This window comes from Muntiacus reevesi, chromosome 6, assembly GCF_963930625.1.
Source record: "Muntiacus reevesi chromosome 6, mMunRee1.1, whole genome shotgun sequence".
Taxonomy (NCBI): domain Eukaryota; kingdom Metazoa; phylum Chordata; class Mammalia; order Artiodactyla; family Cervidae; genus Muntiacus; species Muntiacus reevesi.
Genome location: NC_089254.1, coordinates 57699193 through 57716172, shown reverse-complemented (window position 1 = coordinate 57716172; position 16980 = coordinate 57699193). Strand labels below are relative to the sequence as shown.

General features: G+C 36.1%; 1 protein-coding gene across 4 annotated transcripts in view; it reads left to right on the top strand.

The window, feature by feature from the left end:
* Positions 1–16980, top strand: part of ANLN (anillin, actin binding protein) — a 54309-nt gene that overhangs the window by 11775 nt on the left and 25554 nt on the right. For 3 of the 4 annotated variants that reach the window (XM_065939962.1, XM_065939960.1, XM_065939963.1), the window contains exons 4-13: positions 1689–2074; positions 3202–3430; positions 5204–5394; positions 5661–5768; positions 10665–10788; positions 13113–13223; positions 13924–14162; positions 14839–14984; positions 15254–15401; positions 16303–16438. In XM_065939962.1, coding sequence (XP_065796034.1) covers positions 1689–2074; positions 3202–3430; positions 5204–5394; positions 5661–5768; positions 10665–10788; positions 13113–13223; positions 13924–14162; positions 14839–14984; positions 15254–15401; positions 16303–16438 — 1818 coding nt within the window. The remainder of the gene's footprint in view (positions 1–1688; positions 2075–3201; positions 3431–5203; positions 5395–5660; positions 5769–10664; positions 10789–13112; positions 13224–13923; positions 14163–14838; positions 14985–15253; positions 15402–16302; positions 16439–16980) is intronic. The other variant, XM_065939961.1, reaches the window with a different exon arrangement.

Sequence of the window (16980 nt, the reverse complement as noted above, 5' to 3'; positions counted from 1 at the left end):
AGGAAGATCAGTTAAAACATTAATATGATTCAGGCATAATGATGAAGGTTCATGAAAGTAAAGAGGCTGCATTTGAGAGATTTAGGAGAAAGAATCTGTGGGACCTAATGACCAGATGGTGGATGGAAGGGAAAAGGGAGGAAGAGGCATGATAAGGAGGAATGTGTTTGAAGCAGTTTCAACATCAGACATATTATTTGAGGTGCATGTGGGATAGTCAGATGGAGGTAGTTGGTAGTTAGAAGGAAACCATGAAGGATAGGCTGCAAAGACAGAACTAGTAGAGGGTGATGTCACATGGAAATACAAGGACTGCCAAGTGTGTAGGCATTGGTGAAAATACCAAAAGCAACTTGAGTGCAGCTGTGTATGCAGAAGTCAGATCGAAGTGAGTTGAGTGGTGAGTGAATTTAGTGCAGGGAAAAAGGGACAGTAGCTAAAAGCGGGTGTATGTTGATGAGAGGATCATTGGTTTTTTTTAGCTTCAAGATGAGAGAGAATTGAGCATATTAATGTGTAGAAAACAAAGTTTGTAGAGAGGAAGAAGTGGTTATTTGGAGCAAGGTCCCTGAGAAGGTTTAAGAGGAGTAGAATTGAGAATTCAGGCAGATGTATAAGCCTTGGACAGTAGGAGGGATATCTGTTCTGTTGACAGAATTTGTGGAGTAGGAAGTGCCATGAACTTTGCCGTATATGCTCTTTATGCATACATACCTTTCGTAGTTAAGTATTGCTTGCTGCTGCTGCTGCTATGTCACTTCAGTCGTGTCCAGACTCTGTGTGACCCCATAGATGGCAGCCCATCAAGCTCTCCCGTCCCTGGGATTCTCCAGGCAAGAACGCTGGAGTGGGTTGCCATTTCCTCCTCCAATGCAGGAAAGTGAAAAGTAAAAGTGAAGTCTCTCAGTCATGTCCGACTCTTAGTGATCCCGTGGACTGCAGCCCCTTAGGCTCCTCCATCCATGGGATTTTCCAGGCAAGAATACTGGAGTGGGTTGCCATTGCCTTCTCTAAGTATTGCTTATTTGAGATTTATTTCCAAATGAAGTAACTGTGCAGAAAAATATTAGTCTAACCCTGTGCTATTGGTAGTGGATATGGTATGGTATTGGTATTGGATATGATATTGTGCTATTGTTATTGGATATGGTATGATATCCAATATGGTATTGGATATGGTATTCAATACCATAAACAAGAGTCATATGTCGCTTTTAAATTTAAATTAATTAAAATGAAATAAAGTTTCTTATTGCTCTTATCATAGTTCAAGTGCTCACTAGCCACAGTGGCTAGTTGTTATTGTATTAGATGGCATGGATATAGAACATCTCCATCATTGCAGAAAGTTCTATTGTATAGCACTAGCCTAGTACATCCTAAAAACAAGTATGTTGACTATGTAATCTTAATTTGTGCAGTGTTATGACATCATTAATTAATCCTAAATATATAACCTAAATGTATGGTGTTTTATAGATTTCATAATCTATCAAATAATGTAAAACTAAGTAACAAAGTATTTCTTTTTAAATTTGAGTTAAGTATCTGATTTGAAAATATATTGTCAAATTTAAGCAGTTTGGTAGTTTCATGTGTATTAGAAAAGCTTTTTTTTGTTGTTTGGAGTGATCCCTTTATTACATACACGTATAGCTCATGGACTTTAACTTTCAAAAAATTTTCAGATGATATACCTGAAAGCTCACCCATCTCAGCAATGCCATCAAAGGAAAAGGCTGCCTCCCCTCCCAAACCATCCCTTTCAGAAGCCTCAGCAACTCCAGTTGGGAGAAGGGGCCGACTGGCCAACCTTGCTGCAACTATTTGCTCCTGGGAAGATGATGTAAAAACCTCATCTGCAAAGCAAAACAGTGTGCAAGAACAGCCTGGTACCACTTGTTTATCCAAATTTTCCTCTGCAAGTGGAGCATCTGCTAGGATCAATAGCAGCAGTGTTAAGCAGGAAGCTACATGCTGTTCCCAAAGGGATGGTGATGCCTCTTTGAATAAAGCCTCATCCTCGAGTGCTGTGGGTGCATCTTTGATTAACGTTGCAATTTCTAGCCCTGGGGTAAGTAAATATAATTTTGGTATTTGGAAACATTTTTGTTTGTTGTTATGAGTAATAATTTATATTATGTATAGATATGTCTGTAGGTATGTATTTTATAACATTTATATAGGATGTTTATGTATTTTTAGAGTATTTCATAGAAAGTAAAAATAATAAATTTGATATTCTGACCCAAGTTATCAGTTAACAACTAAATTACACAAATTTAATGTGCTTCCAAAGTTTGTACTTTTGAACGATGGAGCCTCTTACTCATCACGAGAGCCTGAAAATTACTTTCTCTATTAAAATGCTTTATGTATATGTATAGATACAAGAAAGACATCAAATATCTCTGAAAGCTAGTAGCTGTAGTTACCTCCAGAAGGCAGTTGTCAAGGGTGGGTATGATGCTTTCACTGATAGCCTTTTGATATCCTTTTGCTATCCTTTGGAAGATTACCCTGCCCATATGTTATCTCAATGGTTTTTAAAAATAATATGAAAAAAACAAAAACAATAACAACAAAAAGTTGTGTTTCTGAGTGTTATCTTTAAGTGTAGAGCTAGGTTTTGGAATTAGACCTGCATTCAATCCCAGCCCTGCCACATAATTAGAAGTGTGACTTTGGAGAAGTTACTTAATCTTGCAAAAGTATTTTTCCATTTGTAAAATGGGAAAGAAAAGGTTATGGGAGGATTATATGAGATGCTGTTCATAAAGCACTTAGTATGGTACTTGGCACATAGTAAGTAGTATTTATAATTCATCTTTAAGTGTATGATACATGATTTAATTAAAATACAAATATATATGTATTTGACCTAATATAGTTAACGTTCATAAGGGTGCTAGTGTGATAATAGAAAAGAAATTGTTTTTCAAAATAGTGACCCTCTCCCTTGTACTAAATTACCCATCAGAATATTATGTACACTAAACTACATAATTTGAATAATCACATTTTATAAGTTAATTTTTTTCAAACCTTTCAAATTAATTTGATCTATTAGAGAGCAAGAAATTTTTTTTCATGAGTTTACAAAAAGACTATCAAGCATATAGGATTTGAATTGTTTTGCTGTAGAAATATCTTTAACTATTGGGAGTGTTGTTATTTACCCTAAGTATTATCATATTTCAGAAAGCTACTTCTTCCCCAGTGAAATCTTCTACAACATCCATCACCAGTGCTAAAAATTGTAAGGTACAAAATCCTGAACTACTTCAAAAAACCTCTGTTAGTCCTCTGAAAACAGAAGTATCAAAACCAGTTGAGAAGTCAGCTGTAATCCGTACAGTTCCACCCAAGGAAGAATTAAACAGAGAAATTCGTCTGCACTCTCAACCTAAGGACAAATCTGCAACACCAGGTTACATATTTTAAAAAAATTTAAAGTACTGCTGACTATTTTCAGGGTGTTACTTCTAAGCATTTTAAACATCCAGTTGTGAATGTTACAGTGTTGGTTTGCCAGGGCAAATACCTGAATGCATCAAGTGAGATTTCTTCAAAGTCAACTTTAATTGAGTGAATGAATATTCATTATTGTAGATTAGCCCAGTTACTGGTCAAATAGTTTAACTTGTTACATTTTAACAGTTTAAGTATGTTTTTTTTTCCTAGAATGACCATGCTAGATACTTTCTTCTATACCTAAAAATCACATTTTAAGGATATAATGCAGAAACGTTCTTATAACCAAGTGTGCAGAGCAGTGCATCTCAAGCTCCACTATGACACATCCCTAGTAGCAAAGGGAAGAGAATATGTATACAGATGACTCCACTCTCATTAAATTTATACGTGTGTGTAATGTACGTGAATATATACATAAGAAAATTTAGTTTTTCTATAGTAAGTGGAAGCTCCAGGAAGTTCATATTTGTCTTCTGGTGACTTATACTTCTGGTATACCTGCACCTGGTTGAGAAACACAGGACTAAAAATTATGGCTCAAATATATGGTAATATAGTTTACTTTGAACTATATTCTTTTTCATTAGAACTGCTCTTTGTATTAATTCTAAATTTTAACTTCTTAAAAATACAATATCTCCAGAAACAATAGTTCATCATAAAAGAGAAATATACCAAGATGAGAGTGGGGAATCCATTAGTTACAGGATAAGTAGAATCCAGCAGTCAGTTTCCAGATGAGCCAAAATGAGAAACAATAGCAAAATCCCCATGTGAAATTAGACTGTGACTCCCAATATTCTAAAGACTTACGGCATAGATAAGAATGACATAAATAAGAAGTATTCTTGGGAAGTCTCTGCTCATGCATTGGTTAGGACTTGTTGCTTTCACTGCTATCATGGGTCAAATTCTGCCCTTCACTTGCTTTTGCAAATAAAGTTTTATTGGAACACAGCCACACCTATTTACTGTCTGTGGCTGCTTTCATGCTTCAGTGCAGGATTGAGTGGTTGTGACAATGGCCATATGGCCTGCAGAGCCCAAACTATTTACTCTCTGGCTGCTTATGGGAAAATGTTTAACAGGTCCTTTTATGTAGTACAACCCTAGCATTGTTATAATGGAAGTGATATATAGTACATTTGTATTTTAAATGTATTTCATACTATTTAAAATAAATACTAAGACTTGGTAAAATCAAGACATACTTTAATAAACTAAATTATCCTTAATTATCATTTTTTAAAAAGAAAAAGGATTTAATCACTGAATTTTCATGTTATACTTCCTAAAAGCAAAATAAATAAATAAATAAATTGGGCTGTAGAGATATTAGTAGTTGGGTTATCATGGCCAGGATACTTGGTGTTTAGGGCATATCGTTAGTGCACATACAATCAATTTCCAATTATTTAGGTTCTGATTAAGTAGTTTAAGCATTTTCTAATCCCCTCTGTCCTCACTGTACCTTTAAAAAATTTTTTTTGTGTTTTTTAAAGTATTAAATCCTATAAAACAAATTTTAGGATATAAAACTAAATAGTATGGTTAAAAAAGTATTTTTAAGTTTTTTGAACTATTTTTCTACTATTTTCTTTCTGAATGAATATTCTTAGTAGAATCAAAGCATTTTGGAGCTGAACTGGATTTTAGAACATTTCCCATAGAAATCACAATTGTTATTTATTCTGAGTAGCCTCTAAAATGTGTGTATTTTCTTTAGGAGGATCAGGAATTAAGCCTTTTCTGGAACGCTTTGGAGAGCGTTGTCAAGAACATAGCAAAGAAAGTCCAGCTCGTAGCACACCACATAGGACTCCCATTATCACTCCGAATACAAAGGCCATACAAGAAAGATTATTCAGGCAAAACGCATCTTCATCTACTACTCATCTAGCACAGCAACTCAAACAGGTATATCTTACTGCGTTTAACGTTCATTACATAGCCTCAGCATAGGACCTAGACGTCAAATTCTGGTGCTAGTCTTTTTGACTGAGATAAGTAGCATCTTGATTCTCTGTATCACTTATTTCAAATTAAAAGTGTTGTTGTCTTATATTCCATGTGGTATTATGAATTTTTTAATCTTAAAAATGAAGAGAAGCAAAGTTAGTAGTATTTGGATATTACTAAACATACTTGGCTCTTGTGTAAAATAGAGATTTTGATGGTTTTAGGAACGTCAAAAAGAACTAGCATGTCTTCGTAGCCGATTTGACAAGGGCAATTTATGGAGTGCAGAAAAAGGCGAAAACTCAAAAAACAAACAACTAGAAACCAAACAGGTAACATAAACAAGACCTGGGATTTAACTTGTAGTTCTGTATTGTAAAACAATTCTCTATACACTTTCTTATTCTGATTAACTATGCCACTTTCCGTTCATAAACTCTTTAAATGTTCATACCAACTCGGCTTTTCTCTTGTGATATTTTGCCATTTAATGGAACTTCTAACCATGTTTCGGAGAAGGCAATGGCAACCCACTCCAGTACTCTTGCCTGGAAAGTCCCATGGGCGGAGGAGCCTGGTGGGCTGCAGTCCATGGGGTCGCGAAGAGTCAGACACGACTGAGCGACTTCAGTTTCACTTTTCACTTTCATACACTGGAGGAGGAAATGGCAGCCCACTCCAGTGTTCTTGCCTGGAGAACCCCAGGGACGGGGGAGCCTGGTGGGCTGCCGTCTGTGGGGTTGCACAGAGTCAGACATGACTGAAGCGACTTAGCAGCAGCAGCAGCAGCTAACCATGTTGACCTACTTAAAATCGAATTTAAAAAGTATTCTCGTCATTCAACTGATTTCAGATTCCTTTTAACATTCTATTTAGATGTTGATTTTCAAATGTTTATCAGAATCTACTTTTATCATTAATGATTATATATCTTTCCTCAAATTGTCATACATTTATACTATGTATACATTTATACATTTATTTGGTGACCTTTTAGTCACCAAATGCCTCCCAGATATCTTTTTGCTCGTATTGTTCTATGTGCTCAGTCGCTTCAGTTGTATACGACTCTTTGTGAGCCCGTGGACCCTAGCCCACCGGGCTCCTCTGTCCATGGGATTCTCCAGGCAAGAATACTGGAGTGGGTTGCCATGCCCTCCTCCAGGGGCTCTTCCTGACCCAGGGATCGAACCCACGTCTCTGTGTCTCCTGCATTGGCAGGAAGGTTCTTTACCATCAGTGCCACTTGGGAAGCCTCTTACCCATACTACTTCTCATGGTATAATTTCATTGATAACCCTTCAACAAAATTCCTACTGTGTTAAACTCTCTTCTATTTCATCTACATGCCTATTGTGTACAAAAATACTATGTTAGGAGATATATGTATGTATATATTACTTATAATTTTATTAAAATATGATTGACATACAGCACTGTATAAGTTTAAGGTATTCAGCATAATGACTTACATTATGAAATGATGATCACAATAAATTTAGTGAATCTCCGTCATCTCATAGATACAAAATTAAAGAAAGAGAAAGAAACATATTTTCCTTGTGATGTGAACTCTTAGGATTTACTTTCATATTTAATTTAACAGTAGTGTTGTTAATCATGTTGTACATTATATCTCTAGTATTCATTTGTCTTATAACTGGAAGTTTGTACCTTTTGACCACCTTCATCTAATTTCACATCTCCCTCCCACCTCCTCTGGTAACCACAAAGCTGATTTTTTTTCTATGAATTTGTTTGGTTTCTGAAGTATAATTGACCTACAGCACTATGCTAGTTCTCATACAATATAGTGATTTGTTATTTCTATAGATTACAAAATGGTCATTATGATAAGTCTAGTTACTCTTTGTCACTAAACAAAGACATTACATTATTATTGACTGTATTCCCCGTGCTATACATTTCATCCCTGTGACTCATTTATTTTGTAACTGGAAGTTTGTACATCTTAATTTCCCTGTGTTAGGTTACATTTTTAAGCTAAAAATAGTAGAATTACATTTAACATGGGTACCAGTAGAAATAGAATAATACATTTAACCATATTCTTTGAGAAGGATCTATTTGATTTTATTTTTTACCAGTTCCCTTGCTTCCCAAGGTTCTGATCTCGATCTTTTTTTTTTGTCTCACTTGTCCTGGCACATCTCTTTCCCATCCTCATATCTAGCTTCAGCCAATCACAGAAATGCTGATAATGCCTGGCTGTGCTGCCCTCACCCTCTCCTGAGCTCTGGTCGAGCTTTGGTTGCCTGGAAGAGCTCTCTTCGCTGGAGTATCTTCCCCATGTAGTCTCTGTCTTCACTTACGGCTTTATTGTATACTTCCTCATCTAAAACAATCCGGTAGTTCTTCCTTGGCTCCTTTCTTTTGTTAGTGTCTTTCTTCCCACTGGCCTCTAGCACATATTATGCATAAATACACACACATCCAGTGGTATGTTTTCTAAATATGTTGCCAGGCTGCCTTGTCCTCTATATTTTCCTCTGCCATTGCCTTACTCATTACTATACCCTTGCATGAGCACCTTGCTTTTAATCTGGCTACTCTCCAGTCCACTGCTAACCCACTGCTGCCAGAAAAATATTTCTAAGAGGCAGATAAGCATGTATTCCTTTGCTTAAAATCCTGGAGAGCTTCTCATAGTCATCATCAGAAAAATATCTAAAGTGCCTGACATGGTATCTAGAGTCATTCAGAAATCTGACTTCTCTTCACTGCTCCTCTGCATGTGTGCTTCAGTCCTGTCATGCAGACTGCAGTTTCTTGAATGTTCCCGTGTTTTCAGATCTCTTTGTCTTCACTTTGCTAGTCTCTCTGGGTGAAGTATCTCTGTGATGAACTGCTTCATTAAGAATATGTCACACTTTACCTTTGGAAATTTTTACTTGGTCTTTTTCCCAGTTCCCCTCCCTCTTTGTTTGGGTCCATGTCATCCTGTTCACTAGAATATTTATTTTTCTATAAGTGTTTTAACTCTGCTTTCCAGCACTGTATGAGAGCCACATTCTTTTCTATCTATGTTCTTAGGGCTTGGCGCATAGTAGGAACTCAGAAAATTTGTCTTTGGAAGAAGTTCAGTTCAGTGCAGTCGCTCAGTCATGCCCGACTCTTTGCAGCCCCTTGGACTGCAGCACACAAGGCTTCCCTGTCCATCAACAACTCCTGGAGCTTACTCAGACTCATGTCTATTGAGTCAGTGATGCCATCCAACCATCTCATCCTCTGTTGTCCCCTTCTCTTCCTGCCTTCAATCTTTCCCAGCATCGGGGTCTTTTCAAATGAATCAGTTCTTCGCATCAGGTGGCCAAAGTTTCAGCTTCAGCATCAGTTCTTCCAATGAATATGCAGGACTGATTTCCTTTAGGAGGAAGAAATGAATGGGCTCATCCTTCCCACTAGCATTTGCTGTTCGGCCATCCGTTGAGTCGGTGATGTCATCCAGTCATCTCATCCTCTGATGTCCCCTTCTCCTGTGCTCAGTCTTTCCCAGCATCGGGGTCTTTTCCAATGAATCAGCACTTTGCATCAGGTGGCCATAGTATTGGAGCTTCAGCATCAGTCCTTCTAAAGGATATCTAGAGTTGATTTCCTTTAGTATTGACTGGTTTGAGCTCCTTGCTCTCCAAGGGACTCTCGAGAGTCTTGTACAGCACCACAGTTCGAAAGCGTTGGTTCTTTGGCGCTCAACCTTCTTTATCATCCGGCTCTCACATCTGTACATGACTACTGGAAAAACCATAGCTTTGACTATATGGACCTTTGTCAGCAAAGAGATGTCTCTGCTTTTTAATATGCTGTCTAGGTTTGTCATAGTTTTTCTTCAAGGAGCAAGCTGGGAAAACCATAGCTTTGACTGGACAGGCCTTTGTCGGCAAAGTAATGTCTCTGCTTTTTAATATGCTGTCTAGACTTGTCATAGTTTTTCTTCCAAGGAGCAAACGTCTTTTAATTTCATGGCTGCAGTCACCATCCACAGGGGTTTTAGAGCCCACGGAAATAAAATCTGCCACTACTTCCATTTTTTCTGCATTTGTTTGCCATGAAGTGATGGGACCAGATGCCATGATCATAACAAAAGCAACTCTTTTAATCTCCTATTCCCCTCCCTTTCTTTGCCTCCTTTTCATCCAGACTCTTCCAAAGGAGTGTCTCTACTTGTATCTTCCAGTTTTTCTCTGCCTTCTCTCTTGATCTCTCCACTCATGCTCTCGTCACTACCTTTATCAAATTCACCATTGATCTTCAGTAATCACTTTTCTAGTGTTTAACTTGATCTGTTAGCAGCAGTTGACATTATGAATCACTCCCTTTTGTCTGAAGCACCTTCTTCACTTGGTTGCCAGTTTGTTACAGTCTCATGGTTTTCCTTCTCTCTCTCTAAAATATAGAGCAACAGTTCTTTAAAGTTTTTGTGTTAAATGATTCCTGATAAATCTGTTGAATCCTTCGCTAGACAGTTGTACATATGCATGTAAAGAAAATTCTGAACATAGTATTGGGAGAGTTCAAGGGTCTTCCCACTTCAGAATTCATCTCTGGTACCCACAGAAAAAGCAGCCTAAGTGATGGGAGGAAAAAGCAGTTGAGTGTGATATATCTAAAGCCAAGGGAAGAAGGAGACTTTCAGAAGGAAGGAGTGGTCAGTATTGTCACATGTTTGTTGTAAATGTGGACTGAACCGAGATCACAGTAAGAAGCTTGTTGTGACTTGGCAGAACCTTTTGGTGAAGTGGTGAGGGTAGGAGGCAGGTAGTGGGTGAAGAGTAGAGTCCATTAATGTAGGCAGTCCCAGAAGTTTGGCTCTAAAGGGAAGGGAGCAAGGATATGGTGGCTGGAAAGGGATGTGGAAGTGGCATATAGTTTTAGCTTATGTTTGTTTTGTTCTTTTTGAGGAGACTTAATTATTTTTTCCTCTTATTTGCCTTTCACTTGAATTGGTTTATCTAAAGCTGAACTCTGATGTGAATTTTCATTCTCTCTTGCCTAATGGTTTCTAAAAAAGATTTTATGTACTGTGAATTATCAGGAATGTGAACTAGTGTTCTAAACATGGCAGGACCCTTTCAACATTCATTTTTTGTTTTGTTCTGAGGAAGTTTATTTCTAACAATGACTCTTATTTGTTTCATTTAATAACATATAAAAAGACAAGATTTATAGTTTTGAGAAATAACATTTACATTTTCGTTTGCTTTTTGCAGGAAATTCACTGTCCGAGCACTCCCCTCAAAAAACAAGTTGATCCAAGTACCCCATCACTTATAGTAAGAGAAAAGGTGACAGAAAATCAGACACCAGCAAACCCTTCTAGTAGAGAACCTTCAGGTAAACATTTTCTATTTCTATTTCAGTTAAAATGTCGATTTCAGTCTACCATAATTTTGGAAACAGCAGAAATGCTGTTCTAGTGTAAAAAGACAAAATAATTTTTTCGTTTTTAGCCATGCTATATGCTTCTTTCTTAGTTCTCTTTCCAGAGTGAGAACTCATACTCTTAATGAGAGTATAAATTTCCTATAACTATTTTTTGGAGAAAAACTCAGTAATATCCATTGAATTGTAAAGTGTGTATACGCCTTGATTCAACCTCTTTGCAAGTATTTCTCTATGTTGAATTCTTAGAACTAGTATTCAATGGATGTATGTACAAATTTATTAATCATTGCATCATTTGTAATAGTAGTAAGATTTAAATAACTTAAATGCTCATCAGTAGAAGACTGTAAATAAAGTGTGCTAAATCCATGTAATTGAGTATTGTATAGCTGTTTAAAATAAATAAGGTACTTTGTAGGTAGTGACATTTAATATAACATAGACAATTTTTTTTGAAATTGTGGTGAAAAACATATTACTGAAATTCACCATCTTAACAGTTTTTAAGTGTGCAGTTCAGTAGCATTAAGTATATTCACAGTGTTGAGGAACTTTCATCAGACAAAACCAATACTATATCCATTAAACAACAACTCCCCTTTCCCCCTCTTTAGCCCTTGGTCACCAGCATTCTAATTTCTGTTTCTGTCAATTTGACTACCTTAGATAGCTCATATAAGTGCAGTCATATGGTATCTATATTTTTGTGACTGGCATATTTAAAATTTAACATAATATCCCAGGGTTCATCCATGTTAACATGTCACATGTCAAGTGTGTGACTTGATTACTTTCCTTTTTAAGGCTGAATAATATTTTCTTGTGTATATATACCATATTTTGTTTATCTCTTATCCATTGATGGACATGTGGGTTGTTTCTACTTCTTAGCTATTGTAGGTAGTGGTGTTATGAATATGGATGTGCAAATATCTCTTTGAGACCCTGCTTTCAGTTCTTTTGGCTATATACCCTGAAGTGGAATTGCGTGATCATATAGTAGTTCTATTTTTAATATTTTTGAGGAACTATTACACTGGTTTCCATATTGGTTACATTATTACATACTGGTCACACAGTGTCGTCAGCAGTGCATGAGGGTTCCAATTTCTCCTCACTCTCGTCAATACTTGATTTTTTGTGTGTGTTCTTGATGGTAGCCATCCTAATAGGTATGAGTAGTTGGCTCATTGTGATTTTGATTTACATTTCTCCTGTGATTGGTGATGTTGAGCATCTTTTCACATGCTTGTTAGCCATTCGTATATCATCTTTGGAGAAATGTCTGTTCATATCCTTTGCCCATTTTTTTAATCAGGTTGATTTTTTGTTATTGAGTTGTAGGAGTTCTTTTTATATTCTTAATACTAACTTCTTAGATATATGTTTTGCAGATATTTTCTTGCATTCAGTAGGTTGGTTTTTCACTCTGTTGACTGTGTTCTTTGATATATAAACATTCTTTTAATTGATGCATAGTTGATTTACAATATTATCTTAGTTTCAGATATACAATGATTAAACATTTTTATAGTTTATACTCCATTTGAGTTATTATAAAATATTGTTCCATATGTTGGACAATATATCCTTGTAACTTACTTATTTTATACATAATTGTTTGTACCTCTTTATCCCTACCCCAACTGTGCCCTGCTTGCCACATAAGTTTTCCAATTTGGTATAGTCCCATTTGTCTATTTTTGCTTCTGTTGTCTGTGCTTTTAGTGTTATACACAGGAAATCACCAAATCCAGTGTCATAAAGCTTTCTCTTTGTTTTCTTCTGGGAGTTTTGTAGTTTTGAGTCTTATTAGGTCTTTAATCTGTTTTGAGTTGACTTTTGTATGTGGCATCAGATAAAAGTCTAACTTAATTCCTTGCATGCAGCTATCTATTTTTTCTAACATTTGTCCTTTCTCCTTTGAATTAACATGGCAGCTTTGACCATGTATTTGGAGTTTTATTTTGGGGCTCTCTATTCTTTTCCATTTATCTATATGTCTATCTTTATGTTGGTACCATACTGTATTGATTATTATAGCTTTATAATATATTTTGAAATGAGGAAATGTCAGTCTTTTAACTTTATTCTCTTTCAAATTGTTTTAGATATTCAGAGGTTCTTGAAGTTCCATATGAATTTTAGGATAGACTTTCTAGTTCTCCAAAAATCGCTTTTGGGATTTTGATAGGAATTGCATTAAGAGACTTTTACTGAACAATTCTAAGTTTTTATATATATTCAAATTGTTTTTCCTATTTTTTTTTTAGATTTTACTGAACGTGAAATGACAAAATCTAGCCCTTTGAAAATAACACTGTTTTTAGAAGAGAACAAATCCTTAAAAGTGACATCAGACCCAAAGGTTGAACAGCAGATTGGTTGGTTTTCATTCTTTGTTTCTTATTAACTCTGGATGTGCTAGGAGAATTAGCATTCTCATATTCAAATATGTAGAGTTCTCTATTTCAAAATGTCTTGTGATTTTATAATACCCTTTTTTTTTAAAAAATAGGAAATATTCTTGCTTTTGCAAAATATGGTACTGTTAACAGTTACTTTTAGGTCCCATGCCCTGTGAAAATGTGATTAAGGCTGTCACTTCCTTTCACAGGGAAAGGAAATGTGCTACCCTTCCACACTCTGCATGTACAGTTGGAAGAAGTCAGTGCCCTTGAAGTTTATTTGTGAACCCTGCCCTTATTTGTGATGTTATTATTGTCCTGTTATTGACTACAGTGTGAAAAGACAGTTCTCAGCAAGAGAAAGAGAATTATTTGAAAGGGTATTTTTTGTAAATCTGAAACTTTTGGCTATTATCTTGCAGTTTGAGTCCTTAATATTCTTAAACCTAAAGCACTGTATCAGCTTTTGATCGTTCCTACCTTCATTACTTAGAAAATGTTATTGGAACATTATAGCAGTATTCTTTTTGTTTTGTTTCTGTAGGAGGTACATTTTCTTAGGGCTTTTTTTTTTTTCTATTTATTGAGTGAGCATATGAATATTAAGTCTTCTCTGTCATTCCTTTAATTCTTAAAGGTCTGAATCACAGTATTCACCTATTGAAATGTTTTTCAGAAGTGGTACGTGAAATTGAGATGAGCGTGGATGATGATGATGATATCAATAGTTCAAAAGTAATTAATGACATCTTCAGTGATGTCCTAGAGGAAGGTGAACTAGATGTGGAAAAGAACCGAGAGGAGATGGATCAAGCAGATGCAGAAAGCAACGAAGAACAGGAAGATGCACTGAATATTTCCTCCATGTCTTTGCTTGCTCCATTAGCACAAACAGTTGGTGTGGTAAGTCCAGAGGTAAGACAGGACTAAATGTAAATAGGCCTAGGACATAAAGAAACTAACTAGAATTAGGATCTCTTTTTGTTTTAGTTGGTTCCTGGGGATTTGGCATGCTATAGCCAGGGATATTTTGCAAACTTGATGTTAATTCTCTTAGAAGAGAGCTTAAAACTCTTCATTGGTTTCCTGTTGGCATCAGATGAAATCCAAACTGTAACATGGCTTAAAAAGCCAAATACTTGGGCTCACATCCTGGCTCTGCCATGTACTGGTGTTTACTGGTCAGGTTATTTAACCTTTTTGCCACAATTAAATGTTAAATTAGGTTAAAAACAGTACCTCCATCGTGGAGTTGAAGTGCATATTAAATCATATTAGAACATCAGTATTTAGCACAAGACAGATAACTAACATTTATTAACTATCACTCTGAACTGAATAACTGAGCTTTTTTGGAAATTGATTCAATCAGAAATATTTTTTTTTAAAAGTTACAAGTGTAGGTTTCAGCTGTCTTTGAATTTTAATTCATATACTTTTTAGGGATGTAGTTTGTCTTGTTTTTATGATGAATTGGTCAACTTTTTGGATATTTATTTTCTAGTAGTAGGGAAGGCATTCAATTCCTCAGATTTCTCATTTAGAATCAATGTCATCCATAAAATCTAATATCTGATGTGCCTTCCTACAGAATTTAGTTTCTTCACCTAGATGTGAAGTGAAAGACACTAGCATCAGTGATGAAAGTCCAAAGCCAGGAAAATTCCAAAGAACCCGTGTCCCTCGAGCCGAGTCTGGTGATAGCATTGGTTCTGAAGATCATGATCTTCCTTATAGGTGAGAATATCTTGGAAGACATTTAGTCACTAAGGGTCATGGTTTAGGTTAAAATAAGATGTTTTGTTATTTATCATTATAATGTAATTAATGTTAATCTTCATAAAACTTTGAAATAGCTTTGGTCACCTTTCACCCAGTGGCCTTTTCCATTCTAGTGAAGTGTTCTGCTGATACTTTGCAATATCAGACTCTGCTGATATGTTCAATAAAGCATAGTGCTTAGTGTGTTGCTGGATTTTTAATAGAGTATAACTTATTTTCTGAAGCATCGATGCATATAGATCTCAAAGAGTCAAAGAAACGGACCGTCCTTCGATAAAGCAAGTGATTGTCCGGAAGGAAGATGTTACTTCAAAATTGGAAGAAAAAAAGAATGGGTTTCCTTGTCAGGTTAACATCAAACAGAAGATGCAGGTATGTACTTCACTGGAAAGGGGATTTGGAGTGTTAACACCTGGAGACTGTGAGCTTCTTGAGGACAAGGACCCAGTCTTATTCATCTCTGTATCCAGAGTGACTAGGATAGTGTCTGGCTTGCAGGGCCTCAGGAACTCAGTCCTGAATTCAGTTTGAGAAAAGTCCTCTTTACTGGAAAAGTTAGAAGCTTGTTTGATATTACTGAAATATTTACTTTTAAGAATGTTTGTCATACGCAAATGAACTTACCTATGAGGAAGAAACTGACTCAAAGATATAGAGAACAGACTTGTGGTTGCCAAGGGGGAGGGGCAGGGGGGAGGAATGGATTGGGAATTTGATTAGCATATGCAAACTATTATGCATAGAATGGATAAACAGCAAAGTCCTACTGTATAGCGTACGTGCTTGCTCAGTAGCTTCATTTGTGTCCAACTCTTTGTGATCCCATGGACCATGGTTCACCAGACTGCTCTGTCCCTGGGGTTCTCTATGCAAGAATACTGGAGTGGGTTACCATTTCCTCCTCCAGAGGGACTTCCTGACCCAGGGATCGAACCCGCATCTCTTATATCTCCTGCATTGGCAGGCTGGTTCTTTACCACTGGCATCACCTGGGAAGCCCTGAGTGGTATAGCATAGAGAACTATATTCAGTATGATATACCGTATAGCACAGGAAACTATAGTCAATATCCTATGATAAACCATAATGAAAAAGATATGTTAAATGTTTTTGGTGCATAGTCTAGAAACTTGAACAGTGAAACTAACATTTTGACTTTCCTCTCTGGAGATTTTAGAAATTACTAAATTGGATAAATTATAAATAAAGCTTAAATAAAGTAAAAATCATGATTCAATGTGAATTTTTTTTCTCCCCTCATTGGTTTCACTAGGAACTCAATAATGAAATAAATTTGCAGCAGACAGTGATCTATCAGGCTAGCCAGGCTCTTAACTGTTGTGTTGATGAAGAACATGGAAAAGGGTCACTGGAAGAAGCTGAGGCAGAAAGACTTCTTCTAATAGCAAGTATGTGTGGTACATCCAAAACAATTCCCAACAGTGTCACACCAGGAAAAGCTCATTTTGTCTCGTATATTCGGAAACTTCTAATTCTAGGAAAGGGCTTTCTTTGATAGTCTGTTTCAGCTGATCTGTTTTTAATTTTTTTTTTATGAGGTTTGTGAAAATTTTGCATGTAAAATAAGGCATAGTTTACATGAAAGAGTGAAAGAATCTGGAGTGCATCTGAAGAAATGTTGTAGAGTGTCCTGATAATGAATATGTGAATATATTTATACACATAGACACTATCTCTGTATGTGTAGCTAAAAACAAGTATATGAATTTTGTTATGTTGTATATGTGTGTTGAAGGATGACAGGATGGAGATATTAACTATACAAGAAAACTGACCAAAAGTTGGGAGTATTGAGCATTTTGTGAACAGATGGGTGATCAAGGTTTTACCTAACTACCTATCACCTGTTTATATGAAGGAAGAGTTATTGATTTTGTCTTTGGTATTGTGTATGGTTGCCACATGAGTGTATTTTCTTGCATTGGTTTCA